The 26,359-nt window shown below is 43.8% G+C and overlaps 1 protein-coding gene across 3 annotated transcripts in view; it reads left to right on the top strand.

Annotated features, from left to right (window-relative positions):
* AFF1 (ALF transcription elongation factor 1) overlaps positions 1 to 26,359 on the top strand; it is a 209,882-nt gene that overhangs the window by 143,341 nt on the left and 40,182 nt on the right. For 2 of the 3 annotated variants that reach the window (XM_060247085.1, XM_060247087.1), the window contains 6 exons: positions 5,854 to 5,898; positions 7,716 to 7,802; positions 9,471 to 9,507; positions 10,864 to 10,915; positions 25,098 to 25,152; positions 25,316 to 25,353. In XM_060247085.1, coding sequence (XP_060103068.1) covers positions 5,854 to 5,898; positions 7,716 to 7,802; positions 9,471 to 9,507; positions 10,864 to 10,915; positions 25,098 to 25,152; positions 25,316 to 25,353 — 314 coding nt within the window. Of the gene's footprint in view, positions 1 to 5,853; positions 5,899 to 7,715; positions 7,803 to 9,470; positions 9,508 to 10,863; positions 10,916 to 25,097; positions 25,159 to 25,315; positions 25,354 to 26,359 lie in introns of all 3 variants that reach the window. The other variant, XM_060247086.1, reaches the window with a different exon arrangement.

Raw genomic sequence — 26,359 nt, 5'->3', positions numbered from 1 at the left:
CATGGGGACTAAGCAGAAGATTATTTCCAAGGTTTATGACTGGCTGCTTCAAGTTAAGATGCAAGACGAAATCGTAGAAGAATCTTGGATACGCTGGTTAAAACACTTTGGATTCAATATAGACTTGGCTGAGTGGGAAAAACTGTGGAAACAGAACTTGAAATTAATAAGACCCGCAGACTTCAAAGAGAACCTCTATAAAATGGTATACAGATGGTATCTTACCCCGGACAGACTGGCCAGAATATATCCTAAATATTCGAACAAGTGTTGGAAATGTCGAGAAGCCAAAGGATCCTTGTTCCATGTTTGGTGGCAGTGTGAGCATGCCAAAAAATTTTGAGCCCAAGTTAATATATGGTCACAAAAAATTTTGAAGATAACAATTTGCCATGTACCTGAATTATATCTTTTAAATATCTGTAGACAGACCATCCCTAAAATAAAGTTGAAATTATTGTTGTATATAGTTACAGTAGCCAGAATATTATATGCCAAGTATTGGAAGAGTAACAAGATACCCAGTAGAGAGGAATTTGTTGCCAAATTGTTAGAGGCTGCTAAATCAGATTTATTATCCACAAGATTACGAGATGGTAACGTGCAAAAATGTCAGGAGGAATGGGATCCCGTTTATAGCTGGGTGAAAAGTAAAGGTTTTGACACAGAGTAATAGAAACTTAACCGATCCTCTCCATCCCTTAGTGTGAGTGGGATTTGTAGTACGGTTGTACTTTTGTGTTTTCTCTTGTTTTGTTTTTGTTATATTGTGCTGTATTTTCCCCCCTTCCCCTGTTTTGCTGGTATGCTTGTAATTTTGTAATGTTTATTCGTTTACTTGTTTATGTCTATTTTTTCTTGCTCAATAAAATTATAAATTCTTTTTTAAAAAATGTGATCCTACACCTGTAGTTTGAAGTGATGCATTTCATTCCACCCCATCATTATTCATTCTGTTGCATGTGTGAACCAGTTCCCCCCCTCCAATGATCCGTCTAAGCTGTGGAGTCTTGTGAGCAAAAATTCTACTTTGTGAGCTATTGGCATTAAAGTTGTGAGTGAGTGATTTAGCTACTGCAAAATTAGTTTGCTCTGTAGCCATTTTTCCTGAACTCAGACAAAAATGTGTGAATCGGAGGCTAAAAAACTGTGAGCTAGCTCATGCTAGCTCAGCTTACCGGGAACACTGTCCCCTACTCACAGGCATGTGTGGAAGTTCTCTCATATACTTTGTAAACCTAGTTATTGAAAACAGTTTATTTACTTCCTGTATAATCCACTTTAAGCAGCTTACATTGTTTCCCCCTCCTCCATTTTATTCTTGCAAGGTAGGTTAGGCTCACTGGCCCAGGAAGTTTCCATGGCAGAATGGAGATTTGAACCCTTTAGCCATGGTACCCTTGGCTGTCACAGGCACTAGCCAATATTCTCTTGATAGTAGAATAGAACCTGTCGTTTCTTACCACAAGCCATACTATTTATCTCACCAGTTAAGAGACACCATAGTGACATTAGGTGTATTTACATCACCAGTTAATCTCCAGGGCTTTTTTGTAGCAGGAACTCCTTTACATATTAGGCCACACACCCTTGATGTAGCCAATCCTCCAAGAGCTTACAGGGCTCTTAGTACAGGGCCTGCTGTAAGCTCCAGGAGGATTGGCTACATCGGGTGTGTGTGTGTGTGTGTGTGGCCTAATATGCAAAGGAGTTCCTGCTACTAAAAATGCTCTGTGACTGGGGCAATGGCATGATTTCAGCCCTTGGTTTGTGTTCAAGAGTTGATTGGAGGTTGAAATAAACTATAAAAATCAGATACTGTTGGCTGTATGGGCTGGGGCAGATGTAAGACATTCTTATTTTGTTAACTGTAGATATGGATAACAGGTTGTGGGATCGTGTGTTTCCTCTGTACATCTCTCTCTCAAGTTTTCAGTTGTGCATAGTCTCCCCCCCTCCAGTCACTTTCAGTGGAGATGGGTTACGTTGCTTATATACTTATATTACCTTATATATTTGTATTTATATATTATATGTATATGATATACTTTTATTGCCTTTCTGGTTTTCCTGATTTTTAATTTTTAATTTATTTATGATATTTATAGTACACCTTTCTCACAGGGCCTCAAGGAGAATTACAGAGTTTAGTCAGTACAGTGAGATAATTGGGGTACATTCAATAACCAGTGCATTAGGATTTTAGAAGTCTGAAACCATCAGAAAGAATTGAAGCACAGCATCAAGTATTAACATGAAACGTTCAGCAGTTTTACAGGAATTACAAAATAGCAGGGCTTTTTTTTAGCAGGAACACACAGGAATGCAGTTCTTGCTGGCTTGGTGGGAGGGTGTGTGGCCTGATATGCAAATGAACTCTTGCTGAGGTTTTTCTACCCAAAAAAAGCCCTGTGTGAAAAATGTTGATGTTGGGGTGTGGCCTAATATGCTTATGAGTTCCTACTGGGCTTTTTCTTTCTTTTTTTTTTAAAAGCACTGCATAATACGATCTTACTTACAATAAACTATATGCAGCAGTATAGACTACAGTCCCTAATCAAGTTTGTGAACCATTTTGTGCAGTGCAACCTTTTTACCTGTGCAGAAAAAGCCCTCTTGGATAGTTCCTTTTTTGCATTGTTTTCGGAAAGCAAGCAGAGTGAGAGCTTTTTGGTTCTGTGAAATGCAAAAGCTTGCATGCTCCTACACTGTTCTTGAGGTCATCTGGCAAGACTTGCCGTTTTCCCTACTACTTAAATATTATGTAAATGTTATGTGCTCTTACTTAATAATTCATTGTGCAAGTTCAATAAAAAGGGAAGAAATGGGGTCTTGAAAAGGGAAGGAGGGGCTGGCTTTAACTGCATTTTGGACGGATGCTTAAATCACATGGGGGGAAGATGGTTTTCATAGAGCATCCCTTACCTGAAAACAAATGCCCTCCCTCCCCATGATAAAATGTAAAGTATTATATAGGAGGATATATTGGTTTATAGGTGTTGTAAATGGCACAGTGCAGTTTAAGCTGAAAATTCCCTGGTTTGACTCTCTGCCGAGAGCTGGCTGTGTAGTCTTAGGCAAATTGCTGCATCTTTGAGCTCTTAGAAGGGAGTATTATATGAATGCAAATAAATTTCGGACTTTCCTTGTCTATTGCCAGACAATGCCTTTCTCCACCCTACTTTTAAAGCAAGGCTGTCTTTTGAATGTTAAACAGCCTTTGCAAAAGTTTACCAGCCCAAATCTGCAAGTGGACAGCTTGTTCTGTTATGGGGGAGATAATTCATTTGGGAAGCTTAATAATAATTGTAATCCAGTAGGTATACTTTTGAGTAGCCCAGGCGGGCCTGAGCTCTCAGATCTTAGAAGCTAATCAGGGTGGGCCCCGGTTAATATTTGGCTCTGAGACCACCAAGGAAGTCTAGGGTTGCAATGAAAAGGCAGGCAGTGGCAAACCACCCCTGAACATCTCTTGCCTTGATATGACCCTATGGGGTCGCCATAGGTCAGCTGTGACTTGAAAGTATACCACCTGGTTTACTTTTGGATCTATGCCATGATCATAAACATCACTCTGCCTGCTTTTAGGCTGAGTTCCCCTAAAAAGTGCTTGAGTAATTTTATCTGATATAAAGATATATGCTGACAGTCGAAAATGGAAAAGAGGGGCAGCGAGGGTATGGCATTGCAGCCTCCCCCCCCCCCCGGCCGCTTTCTCCCTGCCGATGCTACCTGACCTGGGATGGAGTAGCTTGGCCTTGTTTCAAAGCATACATTTCACTGTTTGCCTTTAGTTGGACTTTATCTCTGAATGTATGCTAAAAGCTACACTGATGTTTTGTGGTGCCCGTACTTCAAGGTTGAACAACAGAGCTTAAGCCTTTTCTGGCACGCTGTCTGCCAGTCCTTACCCCAGCGTCTCCCTTGGCAAGGAGGGAGCCAAGTTACAATTGCAAGATGGTAGTTGACAGAATTTGGGCAACAGCTCTTTTTGTCCCCAAGTTGCAAAGGAGCTCAGGATTTGCATGGAATGCTGGTCTTAGCAGCTCAGGTTTTGGGAGGAGGCCCATTTTAATTAGCATTTCATTGCCTTGCAAAATGCCATTTAATTAATTTCATTGTTTATTTAATACTTATGCAGTACCGTCAATGCCTGTGTCTGTGAAGCCCTTGAATGTATGTTCAGCTCCAGACTCTGTCCTCAAGGAGCTTAAAATCTCAAATAGGTAAAATGAGGGTAGCAAGAGACAAATGTAGGAAAATATACTTAACAGTGTTTAAAACGTGGCTGATGGAAAGTGCCATCGAGTTGCAGCAAACTTCTGGTGCCTCCTGTAGGGTATTCAAGGCAAGAGATGAACAGAAGTGGATTGCCGTTGCCTGCCTCCACATAGGGACCTGAGGCTTCCTTGGTGGTCTCCCATCTAAGTATTAACCAGGGCTGACACTGTTTGCCTCCAAGTTCTGAGATTAGGCTTGTCTAGACCAGGGGTGGCCAAACTGTGGCTCAGAAGCCACATAGGGCTCTTTCATCCATATTATATTGCTCTCAAAGCCCCACTACCCAGTCAGCCAGCTTGGAGAAGACATTTGAGTCTTTAAATCATTTCTCCAAGCCAAACTAGCCAGTGACTTGCAGAATGCATTTAAAGTTAATGTTGCTTTCTTTCCACCTCCCCCATCTATTTCCCTCCCTCCCTCCCTCCCTCCCTTCCTTCCTTCCTTCCTTCCTTCCTTCCTTCCTTCCTTCCTTCCTTCCTTCCTTCCTTCCTTCCTTCCTTCCTTCCTTCCTTCCTTCCTTCCTTCCGTCTTATGGGTCTCAAACGTCTGATGTTCACGTCTTGCAGCTCTCGAACATCTGATGTTCATGTCTTAGTACCCTCAAACGTCCGATATTTAATCTATGTGGCTCTTGTGTTAAGTGCGTTTGGCCACCCCTGGTCTAGAACAAATCTTTGGGTAATGTCAAATGGAGCTATCCATTCAGGGTCCAGTTAGATCTCGTTAGTTACTGGCTGTTTCTTCTCTAAGCTTTATTGGGAGAATACTACTTCTATTCCTTTTCCTGATCCTCCACTGCATAATAGTTTACCGTTCGGTGTTAAAATGATTGCTAAGCGTTGGATTAACATGCTGAATCCCAGCTGAGACTTGCCTTCTCTGCCTCGACAGGGGAGTGAGAATTACTTTCGCCCGCAAGAGAGCATTCAGGCCTTTTGCGTGGGTGTGGTGGACAAAGGTGAATTTCTGAGTGTTTCTGTAACTAAGCAGTGGGTGTGACTGTAAGATCTTGAAGAGAACATTAGAGAGACTTCAGCTGTGCTCACATCAGCCGGTCTTCCTTGGAGGGGCAGTGGTTACTTTGTGTGTGCGTCCTGCCAAAAGGCAAAAAAAGATAACTACAGAGAAGGCGTGACGTAGGTCTTAATTCTTAGGATTTAGCTCTAGGACTGGACTTGCTACGTGGCTTGAAAATGAGGCACTTGCCAGATTCTGGAGCACTACGTGGTGGTGGTGTGGAGAGTGTTGTAACATTGACAACATCATCTGGCTAAACAGCATCCTTAATTTTTGGCTGATGGATGGGTGTTGATCTAACCACTCTAGACTTCCAGTGAATAGAGAATAGGAGATGGGGACGTGGTTTAACTGGGAAGATTTTTTCCCCTTAGAACACACAACTGTTCATGTGAAAAGTTTGGGATTGGGGGGTTTTTTTGGTGGGGGGAACATCCTACAGGGCACATAAGATACCTGTTTCAGCAGTTCTCTTATTTATATTTCTGCTCTAGAATTTGCCACTAGTCCTTAGAATAATCAGACTTACTATGTTTTTCCTTGCTATATTTCCAGCAGTCCTTCTCCAATGAAGTCCATTGCGTTGAAGAAATTTTAAAGGTGAGTGCATTGCTTGGAGAAAGAACCTTGGGCTGTGGACACACCAATTTCTGCTCAAAAGAAAAGGGTCATTTCCAGATGCGGTTGTCAGCTCTCAGGTGCAAATCCAAAGATTGTTTCTCTGGCCCAAGCAGGGAGAGAGAGACAGTAATGCATTCCAATAAAACACTGCAGGTGATGCAATCTGAGTATTTTAGTATGATGCTTGTTACCAGATTATAAAACATTGTGTTTGATTTTTTTGGGGGGGTGGGCTCAGAGCGGCTTGGAATATCATTCTCCCTTTCTCCATTTTCTCACAACAGCCTTGTGAGGTAGGTCAGGCTAAAAGCACATGATGGGCCCCGTAAACTTCCATGATAGAAGTGGGGGTTTGAATCCAGGTCTCCGAAGATCCTAGTCTTCTACATCAGTTTGGGACTTATCTGGTGCCTCTTTTACTGTCCTTTAGGTACCAGGCCAAAACATATATTTTTACTCAAGATTTTAACAGAAATTCCATCTTTTACACCTTTTTTGGTCTGTCTCTGACTTAAGGACTGTTTTATGACATGACTTATCATTTTAAGCTGTTGAACATAGTTTAATGCTCTTTTTCTGCCCCAGGTTTGTTTTTATTATTGATTCTTCTTTTGATATGCCAATAAAGATCACCTGTCTGTCTGTCTGATTCTTCTTTTTTGTTGATCGTTATGGTTTCCTTGTATTGTTTTTATTAGTCTCATGCAGGTCTCAGGGGAGCCAGAATACAAATCCTCTGTAGGTAGACAGCATCAGACAGGGCACGGAATCCGTGCTTCCTTGAATCTGTTTATTTAAAAGATTTATTTATATTTAAGATGGCTAAACGAAGCAGCAACAAGTAATAGAAACAATATAGCAGTCAACCAATAGGCTAAAACACAGGCAGATCTGCTCAGACAGCTGGAATGACAGCTCAGCTCCAGACTACAGAGATCAGTTCCCCTCGAGAAAATGGATGCTTTGGAGGGTGGACTGTAAGGCATTGTACCCCACAGAGGTCCCTGTCCTCCCCAGGCTCCACACCTGAATCTCCAGGAGTTTCCCAATCTGGATCTAGAACCTTATCCCCGTCCCCTGCCAGTGGCAAAAGGGCATGGCAACCCTACCAAATGCCTTCTGAGACAAAGCCAAAGTCTAGAACAGGAGTGACCAAACTTGCTTGACATAAGAACCGCATTGAATAATGCCAGATGTTTGAGAGCTGCAAGGTATGAACGTCAATATGTGTGAAAGGGCTACATGTGACTCCCGATCCACAAGAGGAAGGAAGGAAGGAAGGAAGGAAGGAAGGAAGGAAGGAAGGAAGGAAGGAAGGAAGGAAGGAAGGAAGGAAAGAGAGGGGGGATTGAAAGAAAGGTAACAAGAAAGCAAATAGATGGGGAGGGGGAGGTAGAAAGAAAGCAATTTTAACTTTAAATGCATTCTGCAAGCTGCTTGCTGGCTTGGCTTGGAGAAGTGATTTAAAGAGACAAATGTTTTCTCCAAGCTGGCTGAGGAGGCAGTGGGGGCTTCAAGAGCCACACACAATATGTGTGAAAGAACTACATGTGGCCCCGAGCCACAGTTTGGCTACTCCTGCTCTGGAAATATCAGCAATAGAGCCCTAAGTTCCTTTGTCCATCCCTTCACTTACAGAGGGGAGGACCTAAAGGACCAGAAGACAGAATCTGACTGTAGTGTGTCTTTGCCGTATTTCAGTGCTTGTGGTTTCCCAAGGCCATGAAATTTGTGGGTAGGACGGGATGATGAATTAGTGTTTAAAATCTGATTTATTTATTTTTTGTTCTCCCAAGGAAATGACCCATTCATGGCCACCTCCTTTGACAGCTATCCATACTCCTAGCACAGCTGAGCCTTCTAAGTTTCCTTTTCCTGCAAAGGTAAAGCTACACGTTCACATTCTTGTCTGTAACTGGTTATAAATATGTATAGCTTTTCAAGTGGGTAGCTGCATCGGTCTGCAGTGGAAGAGCAAGATTTGGGCCTGGTAGCACTTGAGGACCAACAAGGTTTCCAGCTGTTGAGAGTCAAACTTCCCTTCTTCTGATTGCTTTGATTTTCAGAAGCTTATATCCTGGAAATCTTGATGGTCTTCAGATTCAATTCCGGCTCAGGCACCTTTTCAGCTTCTTTTTAGCGCTTGGCTGGAACTTTGAAGTAGTAACGGTTACATTTAAAAGGTCATGTTAAAATACAACATGGAGATCTCAAAGTGTCTCATTTGCATGAATATTGATCCCAGAACCATAGCTAGGGACTGTGGGGTGGGGTGGGGAGCAGTGCCGGATTAAACCCTGTGGAGGCCCGTAGGCAGTCAAAATCTTGGGGGCCCCTTGCAAATTATCACAGAGTCGGAGCGCCTGGGGGGGGGCCTGTGGGGCACCATGGAGTGAGGGGGCCCTTTAAATCATGCAGGTGGCTGGTGAACTCTCCTGCCAATCCTGCCATGTGATTTAGAGCCCATGATATGTGGGCCCTTTAAATCAGGGTTCCCCAACCACCGGGCCTTGGACAGTACTGGTCCATGGCTTGCTAACAACTGGGCTGCGGAGCAAGGGGAGGCAGCCTCAGAGCAAGGTCACACCGCCTTTTTTTGTCTGCCTGGGTCCCAGGCCGGCAAAAGGAGCAGTGCTGCTGTGACCTTATCCTACCCCTCCTTTATAGACCTCCACCAATCAGCTGATCTGTGGGGGTCTTTAAATGAAAGGAGGAGGCAGAAACAGCCCCAATCTCCCCCTATTTAAAGACTCCCATGTGGAGCAGGGATGTGGCGTGGGGGCAGCCTGGGCTAGCAAAAGCTCCAACGCCGCTTCCCCCACCAGTCTGTGGGAAAATGGTCCCTGGTGCCAAAAAGGTTGGGGGCCACCGCTTTAAATGGCATAGGAGGGGCAGCGGCTGCTCCTGGGCACTCCTCCTCTGTGATGTAAATCGCACAGGAGGAGAAGGGAGGGGGCAGCCCTGGTTGGGGGTGGTGTCAGGGGGCCAGATCGCAGGGGCCCATGGTTAGCTGCAGGCCTGAATTTGATCCCATGTTTACTTTTGCCTCAGTTTGATTTGCATGGGTTTCCTAAGAAGGCCACGCTGATTCATCTTGTGTAGCGTCCCTGTTTCACATGGCATCCTGCTTCAGACTCATGTCTGCGATTGTCTCTTGTTCTTTCTTGGTGTCATTTTGTGCAGTTTTAGGCTCCGTAGCAATGGATTTCATAAAACTACAATGCAAGTATTTTATAATGGAAAGCTTGTTTGTAAACTTCCGAGAAACGTAATTTGGGCAGAGCATAGAACTGGAGTTCTTCTTTATGCACATTTTCTGAAAATCATAGTAGCTTAACTGTTTCATTCTGCTTGAAAGCGCTCAGTGTATTTCCCCATACATTATCTCAGTGAAGTTCACATCAGCCCTGCAAGATAGGCCTGTATTTTATCCCAATATTGCACGTGGAAGTGCTGACATTTCATGGCAGAGCCAGGGTTTGAACAGGTGACTCTTTGGTTCACAGGGTCAATGTGCTGTGCTAAAATCTTTAAATTTCCCTTCTTCCTAGGAATCCCAGCATGCTGGATCAGTAATACAGAGCCAGAGTAAGTAAAATGACTTAAAAAGCAATCAACTATGGTTGCTCTGATACAGTTTGCTGTATCCCACTGTGCTGTGATTATCTCAAAAACTCACTGAAAAGAGGACAGGGCTACATAGCAGTGTTGGTGGGTTTGAGGCCCAGTGTACGGTGATACCTGTTAGAAACATTACTTTACAAGCAGGTGACCTAAGAGAATTGGCAAGGAGTCCTCCCCTCCCTCTCCTGCTTCCATCCCACCCCCACCCCCCACTGCCATAATTGTTCTCATTAGCTTGAGTAGGGAGTAGGGGGGTCGGTGTCCCACCAGGTTGCTATGGCAACTTAGAATCATTCCCAGTCTTGCACAAAGGCTTTCTGAGACTTCAGATGCCATTTTGGGTTGCTGCAGCAACTCAGCAGATGCTGAGGTGTACAGCTCTTCTTGTGCTGCCGCAGAGTACAGTGCCCTTTGCTGAATAGCAGGTCAGCACAGCAAGAGGTGCCTAACAAGATTGATAAGACAACCCCAAATGGTACCTGAAGCCTCGCGAAACTTCAGATGGTTTGTCGGTTGCCTGTGCAACTTAATGTTGATATGACACAGACATATGTGCAGACTGCAGTAATCCCCCAAATAAAAAGGGGGTGGGGGTCCATTTCGGATTTAAGGGAGGAAGTTGCATTTTGCTGCATGCCTTCTTTGCAAAGATCTTCCCCTCTTTGCAACTTGCCCTATTGCACAAGTTTCACTACCTGCATAGCAGCCAGCGCTTCGAGATCAAACAGAGCTACGATTAAATAATGTAGCTAAATAATGTTTTCATTGACTAAAAAGGTGTTCCCAGTTTAGTAAGTCAGCTGATGTTTTAATATTTTAATTTGTTTTTAATGCAATTACTTAATGCAAACTGCAGATGGGAAATTGTGGGAGAGAGAAAACGGGGGGGGGGGCAGAGGAGGAATAATGCTTGTAGATGTCTGCTGAAATACACAGGCATATGCAAAAATCAAAACATGATGTTTTTTCTTTAGAATATTTTTCTCAGCAAATTACACAGTTTTAATTAACAAGATCAACTCAAGAGTTTTTTTAGAGACTCACAACTGCTTAGGTTGTACAATATATTCTGCAAACAGAGAAAATGTTCAGAAGCATCAAAGGGACTTAGAAGCAGAAAAGATGGGATTTGTTCTCTAGACAGCAGCATTTCTCAGTTCTCTTAGCAATGTCCTAGCTGTTTACCATGATTTCCATCCAATACATCATGTGATTAATGTTACCGGAGAGGGAGAGAGAATCCATACAGTACAGAACATGTTGAAGGGAGATATGCATGCAAAGCCTGAAACAATTATTCCTTATTTTCTTTTTCTACAGAGCAGTATGATGCACCTTCTAAAACATTATCTGTTTCTCAGCAAGGGACATCGTAAGTAGCTAAACTTTATTTTCCTGGGTATTCGAAGAACAGTACAGGATGATTAGGGCTTTGCTTTTGTGGGAGAATATAACCTCATTAGCACCTTCTGATATCATAAACGTTGAATTCTAGTATAATAGGCTGTTTCCCCTCAATGTAGTTTGCTGTAGGTGTTTAAGGAGCAGCCGTGTGTTGTGTGGCTTGAATTGCAGACTACTTGTAAAGTGTGATTCTAGTAATGCTTCCAAAGAAAGTTGGAAGAGTATTGATTGGAAGTTTGAGCTTCGCCCCAGTTGACATGGGATTGCCACCAGAAATCTGCACCACGTTGCAATAACAACACCTGCAAGCATCATCCATGTGAGCCACCTTGGCGGAAGGTTATTTTTGCTCAAACTGGTAGTAGGAGAAATACTCACATGATTGGCAAACCACACAGCTGCTCCTGTTTACCTGCTTTTCCACTGCAAAGTGGCTCTCCACCCACATGCATTAAATGGACCAGAAGGACTCTTTGACCCAGGAAGTCAAGCAGGAAAGAGAAATGTGCATTGCAGTGGCTGCCACAGACACTTAGAGTCTTTTTGTTGCCGTATGTACTCCTCACAAAACCAAAGTTAATTTTTATATCTGATCCATGGAGAATGAGCGACGAGCTACGCATAGCACCAAAAGTCCACCCCAGAAAGTCCTTCTGCACTCTGTCTGTCTTTTGAAATTGGTGTTGCATGAACACATGTAGCTTACATGTATTGAATCAGACCATTGGTCCTTCAGAATCAGAATTGTCCAGTCAGACTGACAGCAGCTTTCTGGGGTCTCAGAGGTCTCTCACATCACTGATGATCTGACCCTTAACTGGAGATATCGAGGATTGAACCTGGGACCTTCTGCATGCCAAGTTGATGCTCTGCCACTGAGCCATAGCCTCTCCCAAATCAAATGTTGCTTCCCCGTTTTAAAGCCTGTGTTTCATATTCACATAGCTATGAAAACTGTGACTGTGAAATGTGCTTTTTCATTTTTAGTTGTTGAATTCTGTTTCTGGTTTGAAATTCTGTGCTTACATGACACTTCTTGGAATTACAAAATATAGCTTTGATGTAGATCCAGATGAGTAGCCATGTTAGTCTGTTTGCAGCAGTAGAGAAGAGCATGAGTCCAATAGTACCTTAAAGACTAACAGATTTGTGGCTGGGGATGAGCTTTTGTGATTCACTGTTCACTTCTTCAGATACTGCTAGAGTGAAGAAGTGAACAGTGACTCATTAAACCTCATACCTAGTTGCAAATTTTGTAGTCTTTACTGGACCCTTGCTCTTTTGTAGCTTTGATTTAGGCATGACCAAGAGCATGTATGAATGTGGCTCCTATTGCTTGCTGTGTTCAGAACTCCATAAAATGCATGGAGTTCCCGTAAGATGAAGATGTCAGGGAAGCTCTGTTTGCACACGTGGAGCTACCACTTAGGGTCATGCACTATATCTTAGGCTAGCTGGTTCTTTCATGTTGAAAAATTCAGAAATGAGTTATTTTGATTTTCTCATATTGAGACTTGGGTCTCTCAAGAGAGCCAGTTTGGTGTAGTGGTTAAGTGCATAGACTCTTATCTGGGAGAATTGGGTTTGATTCCCCACTCCTCCACTTGCAGCTGCTGGAATGGCCTTGGGTCAGCCATAGCTATCACAGAGCTGTCCTTGAAAGGGCAGCTTCTGGGAGAGCTTCTCTCAGCTTCACCTACCTCACAGGGTCTGTTGTGTGTGTGTGTGCGGGGGGAAGGTGAAGGAGATTATGACAGCTCTGAGACTCTGAGATTCAGCGTATAGGGCAGGATATAAATCCAATATCATCATTATCTTCTTCTCCTTTCTCCTCCTCCTCCTCCTCCTTCTGGAAAGTTAAAGGTTGCCTGGTTGTAATTTTAAAAAAAGTGTTTATGTTTGGTCATAGCCATGTGGATTTGTTGGGGGTGTAGTACCTAGAATTTTGCCACTAGGGAAAGCACCATCCAAGGTTCTACAGCTGAAACAGCAAATTGAAGTCAGGAACTTGGGAGATCCCCTAGCGCTGCCTCTGCCAATAATTTGCTGATTGGCCTTGGGCAAGCCATCGGTGCTGGTGGTGGAAAGTGTCATCCAGTTAAGGCTTATGGTAACCCCATAGGGTTTCTGAAAGGCAAGAGATGCTCAGAGGTGGTTCGCCATTGCCTGTTTTTGTGGCACAACTTTGGACTTCTTGGTTGTCTCCCATCCAAGTACTAACCAGGGCTGACCCAGCTTAGTTTCCAAATTGAGATGAGAAAGAGGTCCAGGTGAGGTCCCATCTGTAACACAAGGATGACAATGCTACAGGGTTGCGTTAAGGGTTTGTGTCATTATCTTGGTAATGTGAAGTGCTTTGAAAGCATAGTTAACAAATTAAATTCTATTATTGTACAGCGAACAGCAGTAAGTGGCCCTCTCATGCAGAGAAAAAATAATGCGAGATGAAGTGCACCTGGGCTAGAGCATATGTTTCTGTGAATAAATAAAAGGTTATAAGCAAGAGCACAATTTATTTCAAAAGTAGGTCTTGGTCAAGGAAAGGAAATGGAGTTCATCTGATAGAGTAGAGTGGGCAGGGATGAGGAAAATAGACCAAGAGGAGGAGAGAGGAAAATGTGCTACTAGGCAGAGCAAAAGGGAAGAACTGTGGGGTTCAGCAATGGGGGTGGAATTTCCTCATCCTTTTGGGTCCCTGTAGGGTTCCTCTAAACCCTAAAAGAGCCCCGTGGCACAGAGTGGTTAAGCTGCAGTACTGCAGTCCAAGCTCTTCGCTCAGTACCTGAGTTCGATCCCAGCGGAAGCTGGGTTCAGGTAGCCAGCTCGAGGTTTACTCAGCCTTCCATCCTTCTGAGGTCGGTAAAATGGATATCCAGCTTGCTGGGGGGAAAGTGTAGATGACTGGGGAAGGCAATGGAAAACCACGCCATAAAAAAAAATGTCATGAAAATGTCATGAAGCAATGTCACCCCAGAGTCGGAAACGACTGGTGCTTGCACAGGGGACTGCCTTTACCTTTTTAGTGTCCCTCTGTTTTTTTAGAGGTGAATATTCCAGCAAGGGTTGATAAAGACTAGCCCTTCCCTGTGTCACCTATAGGGGGGCAAAACTACATTAGATGGGGAACTTTGGGTCCAGGGAACTCTGACTTGGCACATTAATAAATGTCTCATGTAGTTTGGCCATAAGTCTACTCTAATATCTCTAGAGCATGCTACTGCTACTAAGGGAGAGAAGTGTTCCACCCAGGGCTGCTCAGCTCTGCCAGTAAGTCACTCGGGTTCTGCTTTGCGGCATGAAAAATTCTGTCTGTCTGTTCCCCCATCTATCTGTCTGTCTGCCTATCATCTATTTATCATCTGTCTGTCTATGTCTTTATGCCACTAAGTGGAACCCAGGTGACTTATATTTAAATGAAAGAATTTCTGAAAGTTTACCTGGAAGATTTATTTTTTCTATTTATTTTGGTGTATTTGCATGGCTGTTTCCAAGATTATCTGAATGGCTGTAATAACAGGATACAAGCAGTTTGGTCAGTCACTACATATTTGAAGAGACTTGAAAAAGCATGTGGTGTAAAGCTGTGCTGCTGTTCCTGTCATGCACATGTAGTAACATCAGCATGTGTGCATACACAGAAGAGACTGTTTATAAGCTGAGGTGTTTGGCGGGGGGAGGGGTTGGCGTGAAAGTGATACCCATGTGGGAAAGTTTGGGTGAATTTTCTCTGGCGCACTGTTGGCAGCAACACTTCCTGCAGTTGCCAACTGTCTTAGCCTACGTCATTAGGGTAATTTTTCCAGAAGTATTGTTGAGTAATTAAATTTGTTTTTGCAGACTTAGCCGATGGTAGTGCTGATACATGCTGGGCTGTGGAAGGGGAGCGTTTCAGAAGCTTTCTAATAAGTAAAAAGAGTCATCCCTCCCCAAGTATAGTTTGAGTAGGAATGTCAATAAAGAACGATAAAGGATATATATATATATATATATATGAATGATAGTCCCCTGTGCAAGCACCAGTTGTTTCCAACTCTGGGGTAATGTTGTATCACAATGTTTTGGCTGGGTGGCTCAGGCTGAGCGGGCTGAGGCTAAATCCGGTGAAGACAGAGGTCTTTTGCTTGGATCGTCGGGGTCCAGGAGGGGAAATCCCCCTGCCAGTTTTTGACAGTGCGCCGTTGACAGCGATGCACAAGGTCAAGAGCCTGGGGGTACTATTGGAGCCTTCCTTAACGATGGAGGCTCATATAGCGGCCACTGCTAAGTCTGCATTCTTTCATCTTAGGTTGGCGAGGCAGTTGGCCCCTTTCCTGGAGCGCGACGATCTAGCAACGGTGATCCATGCAACGGTCACCTTGAGGTTGGACTTCTGCAATGCCCTCTACATGGGGCTGCCCTTGTGCCGAACCCAGAAGTTGCAGTTAGTGCAGAATGCCACTGCCCGGTTGTTATTGGGGCTCCCAAGATGGGAGCACATTCGGCCGGGGCTCCGGATTCTGCACTGGCTGCCAATAATATACTGAGTTTGGTACAAGGTGCTGGTTATTACCTTTAAAGCCCTATATGGCCTAGGACCTGCCTACCGGAGAGCCGGTTTGGTGTAGTGGTTAAGTGTGCGGATTCTTTATCTGGGAGAACTGGGTTTGATTCCCCACTCCTCCACTTGCACCTGCTAGCATGGCCTTGGGTCAGCCATAGCTCTGGCAGAGGTTGTCCTTGAAAGGGCAGCTGCTGTGAGAGCCCTCTCCAGCCCCACCCACCTCACAGGGTGTCTGTTGTGGGGGAGGAAGGTAAAGGAGATTGTGAGCCGCTCTGAGACTCTTCGGAGTGGAGGGCGGGATATAAATCCAATATCTTCTTCTTCTACCTTAGGGACCGTCTCTCCCCACATGTTCCCCAGAGAGTACTGAGATTGGGATCTCAAAATCTGCTTGTCATCCCCGGGCCAAAGGAAGCCCGCCTGAAATCTACTAGGGACAGGGCCTTCTCTGTAACGGCTCCTTTCTGGTGGAACCAGCTGCCGGAAGAGGTGAGGGCCCTGTGGGACTTTGGCCGGTTCTGCAGGGCCTGTAAGACAGCCCACTTCCGGCTGGCTTATAACTAACTGTCATTGGAAACTGGGTGTAGTTTTGATAGACCACTGTTATATGTTTTATTTTACTGTTTTAACTGTAAGATGTTTTAAATTCAATAATTTTATGTTAGATTTTATGTGTTGTGAGCCGCCCTGAGCCACTTCGGTGGGAAGGGCGGGATATAAATTGAAATAAACTTGAAACTTGAACGTTTTCATGGCAGACTTTTTAATGGGGTGGTTTGCCATTGCCTTCCCAGTCATCTACACTTCACCGCCAGCCAGCTGGGTGCTCATTTTACCAACCTTGGAAGGATAGAAGGCTGAGTCAACCTGGAGCTGGTAACCCCATAGGAGTTATATGTATATGAATAAATGAATGACTGATTTCAGGGAATGCACCGATGGATGTTATGGCACCCCTGGGCACTGCATTGAGGATCCACTGTACTTAAGAGTAGGGTCTTTCCACAAACTTATTTATTCTTAACACTTGCATCCTACCTTTTTTGCTCCTGTGCTGACCTACCAAGAATACACATAAAGGTAAATCCCCTGTGCAAGCCCAGTTAAAAACGTATCAAGTCCTCTTCTTCTGGTTGCTCTTCAGCGAAAGGGGTCTTTGATCTCTCTTCCTCTTCTGCAGAGTGACTGATGTAGTTGGAGAGGACTGGGACCCTTTTCTGAAGAATCCCTTCCCCTCAAGAGATACCTCCCGTGCCAGTTGCTTGTCTCTTTTAGGAAACTGACCCCTCCTTCCAATTTCCCATTCTGCCAGGCTTTAGAGAAGGGCTTTGTTTGCTGTTTTTAGATCTCCTGTTTGGTGTATTTTGTTTTCCTAATCTTATATTTGCTGTTCTATTGGTTTAAATGATAGTTTTTTATTGGTTGTGATCAGAACACTCTTATAACCGTTCTGTGAAAATTCGTTGAAAGGTGGTTGTATAAATGTATGAGATAGTATCAAATGAAACTGTTGTCAAGGCAAATGTGGAACTGGAGTTAAAACATTACAAACTACCTCTGTCTTTCTTTGCTGTGAAGGACAAATTTTGGATTCATATAATGAGCGACAGGTTAGCTTAAGAAAAAAAATACAAAACTTCACAGTTCCAGGGCTAAAGCCAGTCAGTCTCTTTATAACTAAGGAGAATTGACCACATCCAGTTCACAGCAGCATGGCTTCCAGCTTCCTATGAAGCCCCTTCCCCTGCCATAGTGTAGTGCAGTGGTCCGCAACCTTTTTGGCACCAGGGACCAGTTTTGTGGAAGACAATTTTTCCATGGACCGGGAGGGGGGACGGTGGTTTCGGGGTGATACAATTGTGTACTTTATTTCTATTAGTTTGGGGTAGTAGTTAAGTGTTCGAACTCTTATGTGGGAGAATGGGGTTCGATTCCCCACTCCACCACTTGAAACTGCTGGAATGGCCTTGGGTCAGACAGAACTCTCGCAGAGTTGTCCTTAAAAGGGCAGCTTCTGTGAGAGCTCTCTCAGCTCCCATCCACCTCACAGGGTGTCTGTTGTGGGGGAGGAAGGCAAAGGAGATTGTGAGCCACTCTGAAATTCAGAGTGGGGGGGCAGGATATAAATCCAATGTCATCTTCTTACTATTATTATTATTATTATTATTATTATTACTACTACTACTACATTGTAATATATAATGAAATAATTATACAACTCATGGCCCAGTCGCTAACAGGCCATGGACTGGTACCCGTCTACAGTCCAGGGGTTGGGGACCCCTGGTGTAGTGATTAGAATGTACAAGGAGGGTCATTGAAGCTTGCTGGGTGACTTTAGGCCTGTCACTTTCTCTTAGACTAATCTACCCCATGGGTAGAAACAGGGATTTTTGTGTAGAAAAAGCCCAGCAGAAACTCATTTGCATATTAGGCCACACCCCATGCCACCAAGCCAGCCGGAACTGCATTCCTGTGTGTTCCTAAAAAAAAAAAAAGCCCTGAGAAGAAGGGGTGTGTGTGTGTTTTGAAGTTAAGCAGGGTCATGGATGAGAGGCCTCCTTGGAATACCAGCAGTCAGGAGGACAGGGGCAGGCTTTATTCAGCCACCTCTCTGAATATCCTCCAGGGCCCCCGTAGGAGTCATAAGAACATAACACAAGAGAAACCATGTTCGATCAGGCCAATGGCCCATCCAGTCTAACACTCTGTGTCACACAGTGGCCAAAAAACCCCTCAAGTGCCATCAGGAGGTTCACAAGTGGAGCTAGAAGCCCTTCCACTAGAGGTCGCTATGATTTCCAGCTGCACACACACATTCTCTCTTATACACACACATTAAATATAGAGTAATCAGTTCACTCAGGGGAAGTCCAGTGTGATGTAGTATTCAGAATGATGGGGCTAAGTTCTGGCCAACCCAGATTCGAATCCCCACTCTGCCATGGAAGGTGGCTGGGGTGACCTTGACCAGCTGCACACATTCAGCCTAATTTACCTCACAGGATGGTGGTTGTGAGGTGCAAAGGTGGAGAGAAGAACAATGAAAGCAGCTGTGGGTCCCCTTTGGGGAGAAAGGTGGGGCAGAAATAAACAGATAGTTTCCTGGTAGGTTTTCTGATAGACTTGGCAGTTCCAGTTTGCTACAAAAGTAGTGTTGCTGTTATGTCTGAGTGCAGAAGGTATTTGTCGCTTGGAGGCAGCTGTACCTTATGGGGTGCTTTGCTCACTGATAGTCTTACAACGGCAGCCAATGCAGAAGAATGTTTTGTTTTTCCCTGGCAAGGACTGCTTTTATCTGCAAGGCGGCTGTATCTCTCCACAGCAATGTGGAAGAAAGGATCTGCATTTGAATGATTGTGCTGTATAAACAGAGTAAGCATGAGTCTCATGCTTCTTTGTTTTATTTTCTTCACTAATGCGAATACAGCTCTCTCTCTCTCTCTCTCTGTCTGTGTATGTTTTCCTTCAGATTTTGCTCCATACAATGGCACGTCCTTTCTTCTTTCCTCTCCTGTTTTAAAATGCACGTGACCGTCTGAATCTCCAGCCACCTTGAGCCGTCGCCATCACTGACAGAAAACAAGCTGCCTTCGCGCCGGTTAATTAGAGGCCAAAATCCCTCTGCTTCTGTATGCCAAATTAAGCAGGCAGCTTTACAGAGCGAATATGGATTTCCCAGAGGGCTTTTCATTCTTGAGTTCAGCCCTTAAGTTTAGCACCTGGCTCCGCTGGAACGGAAGCTGGTTATGTTGTTTACCACATCAGGGGGCTGTTTATTCTCTCCAGCTTGGGGTACCTGAGAGAGAGGATGCTCCCTCGCATTTAGGTTGGGTCCTCTCCAGCACTGGTCAGTTTTAGGAAACATTTTCACTTTTTGAAAGAGCTCATTTTAAAATACCCTGTTTCCCCCTTATTAAGTACTGAGGTGTCAAAAGCTGACTGCATGTCTCCTCCACAGATAGGGTGTCTAACGTCTGCTCAAAGCGATGCACACAACTAAAATATTATTTATCATTGAGTTCCTCTTCCTTGCTGAGTCTCAAGGCAGATTGTATGTGTGAAATGCCATCAAGTTGCAACTGACTTACGGTGGCCCCACAGACTTTTCAAGGCAAGAGACTAGCAGAGGTGGTTTGCCATTGCCTGCCTCAGCATCATGGCCCTGGTCTTCCTTGGTGGTCTCCCTTCCAAGTACCAGGGCCAAGGATATGTAACGGTGCAGCCAGACAACATAGAGACAACCAGTGAGCAATGCAACAGGCCTGGAATCTGGCCCAGCCCTGCCACTAGGCAAAGTAGGTGATTGCCTAGAGTGCTGGTCTTCTTGGGGTAATGAATTGGGTGCCCCCCATGTGTCTCAGTGATGTTATCAGTGCAGCGGGTGGTACCAGAAGTTAGCCTTGCCTAGGGGGTCAGACAGTCTAGGGCCAGCCCTGCCTAAAATTACAGAATCAGGGAACAGTGCCACCAACAATTTACTTAAGGCTGATATACCATAGACAATACAGAAAGTAGACTGCTAGGTATGAGACAGTACAGTAAAAGACACGTTTTTATTTTGTGTATGTATCTGGAGCATAGACACCCTGCCTTTCTACCAGCATTGGCATCCAAGATGGCTTCCACTAAAGATTACAATCAAAGCTCTACAACAAGACAGTTATGACTGTAATTAATCCGAACCCTTCCTCTCTGTGGTGTTCCTGAAGGTACTGTTGGGGGTGGATAAAGCTGCTTTATGCACATCTTTAAAAACAACCGAACATAAAGGCGAGTGACACTGTCAAAGTTAGGCACATTAAAGTTCCATCGATTTCAGTAGTGGAGTTGAATGTTTCCTAATGGTTGCCTTTGGCTGGGGAGCACCCTAAAAGTGAAGACTGAAATCTTTAGGGAATGCAAGTCATATGCTGCTAAAGCTAAAAATCTAGCCCTTCCTCATAAATCAATTAAACATATCCCTGTTTAAAATTCTTGTTTAGGAAACTTTCTGCCTGTGTTTCCAGGTAAAGTGATGTGAAGCTTTCAAGCGTCCATCCTTCTAGGGAACGATCCATTAGTTGCAAAGTTCTGGCTTGTATTATTAATAGCTTATCAGGAAGCTATTAATAACCTGCTAACTGAGGCAATTTATCTGTCTTTCTTTCTAGAAAAAGCCCTGCAGAAGATAATGGAAAATAAGCTGTGTTGCCCTTTGGGTAAAGGGTGTGTATAGGGCGTGTAAGCTTTTTTTGTAGATAGAATGTGTGTCTTAACAAGATGGGTAGCAGTAGAAAAGAGCAAGAGTTAAAGACTAACAAAAATTTGTGACTGGGTATGAAGAAGTGAGCAATGACACAGGAAAGCTCATACTCTGCCACAAATGTTGGTAGTCTTTAAGGTGCCACTGGACTCTTGCTCTTTTCTACTGTCTTAACAAGTCTTCCCAATTAATCCCATTGTTATTTGAAGTGGGATAAGAAACTGTGTAGGCTCTTTGTTAGGTTGCTTAAGATCAGATGACTTAGGCTGGACCTGGTCTGTTTTGTTTCATGATAATCTCCTAAGCAAGGGCTGATTATTTTTTTTTTTACAGTTTCTGATGAATTTCTGCTTGTCTGTGGTTAAGTGGAGGAATTGGCCTCTGCGCTCAAAGCCAATTCTCTCTGGCAGTAGTCCTTTTTATGCAGGGAGCTTAACATTCAGGGGAGAGGATGGAAGTGGACCAATCCAGTATTCTACCACTACATTCTGTGCAGATAAACATACAATATTTATTAGAATTGCAGCAACCATACCTTAGCTGGGTATTTTTAATTCTCTACTTAGTAGTATACATTGCATGGGCTCAGAAAGTTAATAAAGAGCTAAAAATCAAAGGAACAGAATTTTTTGACCCTGGTTTAAGAATTTCTGTGTGCCCCCCCCCCCCCATTTAATTGACTTGTATAATAATCATGGTACATACCATGTCTTGTTAGCCGCCCTGAGCCTGCTTCGGCGGGGAGGGCGGGATATAAATAAAATTTATTATTATTATTAAAAATTGCTACAAGACCATATTAGAATGAAAGAATTGTTTCACAATACCTTGCACAGGAACAAATCTTTCAAAACCTTAAAGATTTGTTCATCGCTTCTGATGTCTAGTTATATAGGCTTCCGCAATTACCCATCTCCCCATGCTTTTACCCATTTGCTTGTGCTTTTATCTTTCTTTGAAGATCCTGCACTATTGCACCAGGAAGAAAGAGGCCGTTTATGCAAAAAGCCTCCTTATTAGTCCTCTGGAAGTATCTGTAGGATTGCCCTCCAGGGTGTGTGGTTATGCTGAAACGATCCCTTGATAGATCTCTTCCTTAACATAATAGGGTCCATTGTACGCCACAAATGCCGAAGGACTGAACATCATTAGGATGTGTTTACATTGTCTGAGGCGTAATAAGAGGGCGATTGCAGTGACAGCCATTGTACTTGATACTGGCAGTATGGCAGAAATGTTTGTCCCATGTGGTTGGAGGTGAATCTAGGAGCTCACGATGAACTTTACAATATAGATCAAGTTGAACATTTTGGCTGTGTTAGAATAACATGTTGGCATGCTTTCTTGGATTGGGAAAGAAATACAACAGTGTGTGTGAGCAAGAGACTACATGCATTAGAGTGATTGAGAAGAACTAGAACCGTGAGCCACAAGTTCCTGGGTCTGCTCTGAGTTCTGCAAACTAGTGTTAAGGAAGCCTGCTTCTGTCTTCTCTTTCTCAGCTTCCATTTAAACGTGATGCTGGTTAAGGCAAAGGCTCTCTCCCATGGGCTCTTTAACTTATACTGGGCCTTGTTTAAATGCTTGCACTGTGTCTGAACCAGGCCACTATAGGGCTGTTTTTGTAGCAGGAACTCCTTTGCATATTAGGCCACACTCCCCTGATGTAGCAAATCCTCCAAGAGCTTACAGGGCTCTTAGTACAGGGCCTACTGCGAGCACCAGGAGGATTGGCTACATTAGAGGTGTGTGGCCTAATATGCAAAGGAGTTCCTTCTACAAAAAATGCCCATATCTGTGCCAAGCTGCCTGTTTTAAATGCTGTGTGAACATCTACACCAACTAAGAATCATCCAGTGAGAATACTTAACCCTACCCTACAGGTTTGCTGCAGGGACCATTGAGATAATGTGGAGGCTTTGAACTCTTGGAAGAGCTTTGTCAGTGCTAAAGTACTACTCAGTTTTTCTGAGCCAAGAATATGCTCTTTAAAGGATTTTTCATTAACAACCTTTCCCATCGCTCGCAAACCAGCTCTTGTTTTCTTAGTGACATAACTGAAGGGCAGGGAAAGGTGCTGTGTGTACCTTCAGCAGGCGACGCAACCCAAGAAAAACACTGCAGTGGTTATTAAGAGGGGACTTCACTTTTCAAATGTTTGCCTGTTCTTGTATTGTGCATAACATAAGTTGCAATACAAGCTGCCCTTATTGCAGTAGCGTGGGTTTTTAAGCAGGAAGGTTAGATGCTGCCAATTTCCCCACTCTTGCGTTTGTGTGACCAACTGCTCCATCGTAAAGAAACATTCCTGGAGCACAGAAAACAAGTATGCCCGGAAGAAAGATTCTGCCCTTACAATGTACCCAGTGTCTAAAACATTACAAAATGGGTTGAAATGCAAATCTAGGGTTGGATCCAACCAGCTTTTCTGAAAAAGGAGGAGGAGGAGGTCCCCTTTGACCTCTGAAAAATCCTGTGCTTTCTTCCTGATGTAACTTTTTCACGTGCAAGGAATATTTCTGAACGGCTCAGCAGTCAATCAATGAACTGTTGGAAGCAGCACAAAATCCAGCGGTGATTTCCGCTGACAGAAGAGGTTCCAGAAAGCAGAGCAGGACTCTGTGGCCTGCCCTATACTTTCACAGCCCAAAATGTTCCCTTGAAATGTTGCTTCCAGAGGGCCGTAAGGGTGAAAGGTCTGCAGTGGAAAGGGGGAATTGATGGAAATCTCCCCTCCATTCATGGAAATCTACTTCTAGGTCCAACCCATTGAATCTTATCACCTGGCTAACAGTCCTGTTCCCCCTATGGTTTTATTTTGATTTGATATCTATCATTTCCTCTTCTCAGTTCTTGGGAGCCTTATTTGGAATCAAACAACCTCCTGGATCCATCCCAGAAGTGTTCAAGTTTCAGTGTCTTCCGTTAGATGTGCTTTCAGAGTGAAACTTGACATGTAAATAGGGAGGAAAGAACAGCGTTTGCCTTTATTATTAAGTCATTTGAGCATAAGAAGAAAAATCAGAATTGAAAGCTTCTCTGGTTTTCTTTATCACAACAAATGTGAAAAAATTAAATCCACTTAAAAGTGATTTTTTAAAAAAGAAAAGAAAAGAAAGGCTCTCATCCTGGCATACAGCACTGCATCAGCTTTGCATTTCAGAAGTGACCGCAGAAATATCAAATAGACATTTCCATAATTTTATGAAGAGTGTATAAGAGAAAGATGAAGGCAAGGTCTTGAATCTGATAAATATCCTAGCTTGTTTCAGAGGTATTGATGTGAATTGGTAATCTTGTTCTCTTCGTTAAAAAAAAAAACATACAGTCTGAAAAGTCTTTTCTTAGCTGCCCAAATTACTGTTACCTGTTCACTGTCACTTGGTTTGTAGGAAAGATAACAAACTACAATTTGCCCCCTTTGAATGTCGTAATGAACGGTGATTTCAAAATTGGGAAGTCTTCAGTGTTTGAACTACTTGTAAGTGGGGTGGGGGGGGCAAGAGGAGGTGAACCCGTGAACTTCCACATCTCATGGCTGTAGCCACAAACTGTTATGGCTGAATGTTGTTGAGTACTAGGGTTGCCAGCCTCCAGGTGAAATTAGTTCTTGTGGAGGAAATGGCCGCTTTGGAGGATGGCATCTGTGGCATTATACTCCGCCAGAAGTGATTTAAAGAGAGAAATACATTCCTCAAGCTGGCCAATGGGATGGTGGGGCTTTGAGAGCCACACAATATGTGTGAAAGAGCCTCATGTGGCTCCCAAGCCACAGTTTGGCCACCCCTGTCCTCCACTGAGCTCCCTCCCCCCAAAATCTCCAGGAATCTCCCACCCCAGAATTGGCAGCCCTACCTAATGCTCACAGTGCTTCCTTAATTTCACAGCCACCTTTAAGCTGCTCGCTCCTTCAAACAACAGGGAAGGTCCTCTTCTCCAGACAGAGTCACTTGGGTATTTTGGAACACCTAGGAGAACCTTCATAAATCTCGAGTCTCCCTTGATGACACTGACTGTTTTGTTTTCATGAGTGGTGAATCGAGGAAGCATAAAACCTTATTATCTTGGAGAGGAAATGGTTTGCCGGGCCTTTTTATAGCAGTGAAATTTGTGTTCAGGACAGACCATTTTCCAAGAAAAATAATAGGAAGGGACAAACTCGAGCACAAAGAAAGTTTTCAGATGAGTACAGAATGTTTCCCAAGCCTGAGAAACAGATTTGACTGTTAGTTGGGTCTAAAGTTTTTTTGGAACACAATCTAAACATTGCCTGTGTGTATAACCATGTGATTTCCGGAGACAGCATGGTGCGGTAATTCATTTTGAAAGCATTAAGTTGAATTTATTACCTTCTTTCTCTTTCAGAACGTTGCAGGAAGATCTTCTGCTCAGTGATAGCGAAGACAGCGAAGATGACCAAGTCAGTGTGTGTATATAGAAATATTTGTAAACATAGATGTGCCAGTGTTGTAGATACACATTTTGAAATCCTTATGACTATTTCTCCTTCCAAAGCTGCTTAAACTAACCTTCCTCTCCTCCCTCTTTTCTCTCTCTTTTCTTGTTTTTTGTTAAATACTCAGGTTTCTGATAAGCCATCTTCCTCATCCACTCCTCCAAGGTACAGTTTCTTTGGCAAGAGCTTACTAGAGTAAATAGAGAAGGAAACAAACATGATATGGGTTTTTAAAAAAATGTGGCAGAAATTCTTGTGGGAACAGAGCAAATATGAAAAGAAAAAAAAAGGACTGCCTAAAAACTTTCCCCAGGTAACTTGGAAGGCAGGATAAAATTGCCCAAAAACATTTTTTAAAAAGGATGCATGGTATATGTTGATTTGCTTGACCTTTTGGAGATGACTTAGCAGGTTTGAGAGAAGAAGAGGAGGAGATTGGATTTATACCCTGCCCTTCATTTGGAGTCCCAGAGCAGCTTACAATCTCTTTTCCCTTCCCCTCCCCACAACAGACACATGAGGTAGGTGGGGCTGAGAGAGCTCTGACAGAAACTACTCTTGAGAGAAACAGCTCTGAGAGATTATGACTGACCCAAGGTCACTCCAGCAGTTGCATGCTTGAGGAGTGGGGAATCGAACCTGGTTCTTCAAGATTAGAGTCCACGCACTGTAACTGCTATGCCAAACTGAGGAGTAATCTCAGGGGTGTTCTTCCTCCCCACCCAAGCTTCATGGAGTAAGAACAGAGAGAAATATGAATAACAGTAATAATGTATTTGAACCAATGCACTTTCCCCACACTTTCCCCCCCACTTGTCTTGATGAAGGGAGCTTTGACTCTCAGAATCTTATACTCTGAAATTCTTGTTGGTCTCTGAGGTGCTCCTGAGCTGGAATCTAACTTTTCCCCACAGGCAGCCTAAGACTTTGCAGACAGACTTGGAAGGGTTTGTGGGTTAAAGAGAGCCAGTTTGGTGTAGTGGTTAAGTGCATAGAACTGGATTTGGTTCCCCACTCCTCCACATGCAGCTGCTGGAGTGACCTTGGGTCAGTCACAAGTTCTCTCAGAGCTGTTCTTTCAAGAGCAGTTCTCTCAAGAGCTCTCTCTCAGCCCCACTTACCTTATAGGGCATCTGTTGTGGGGAAGGGAAAGGAGATCGTAAGCTGTTCT

Source organism: Heteronotia binoei, chromosome 9 (genome assembly GCF_032191835.1).
Source record: "Heteronotia binoei isolate CCM8104 ecotype False Entrance Well chromosome 9, APGP_CSIRO_Hbin_v1, whole genome shotgun sequence".
In the NCBI taxonomy this organism is placed as follows: Eukaryota; Metazoa; Chordata; class Lepidosauria; order Squamata; family Gekkonidae; genus Heteronotia; species Heteronotia binoei.
Note: the sequence above shows the minus strand (reverse complement) of the source record. Positions and strands in the feature narration are given on the sequence as shown.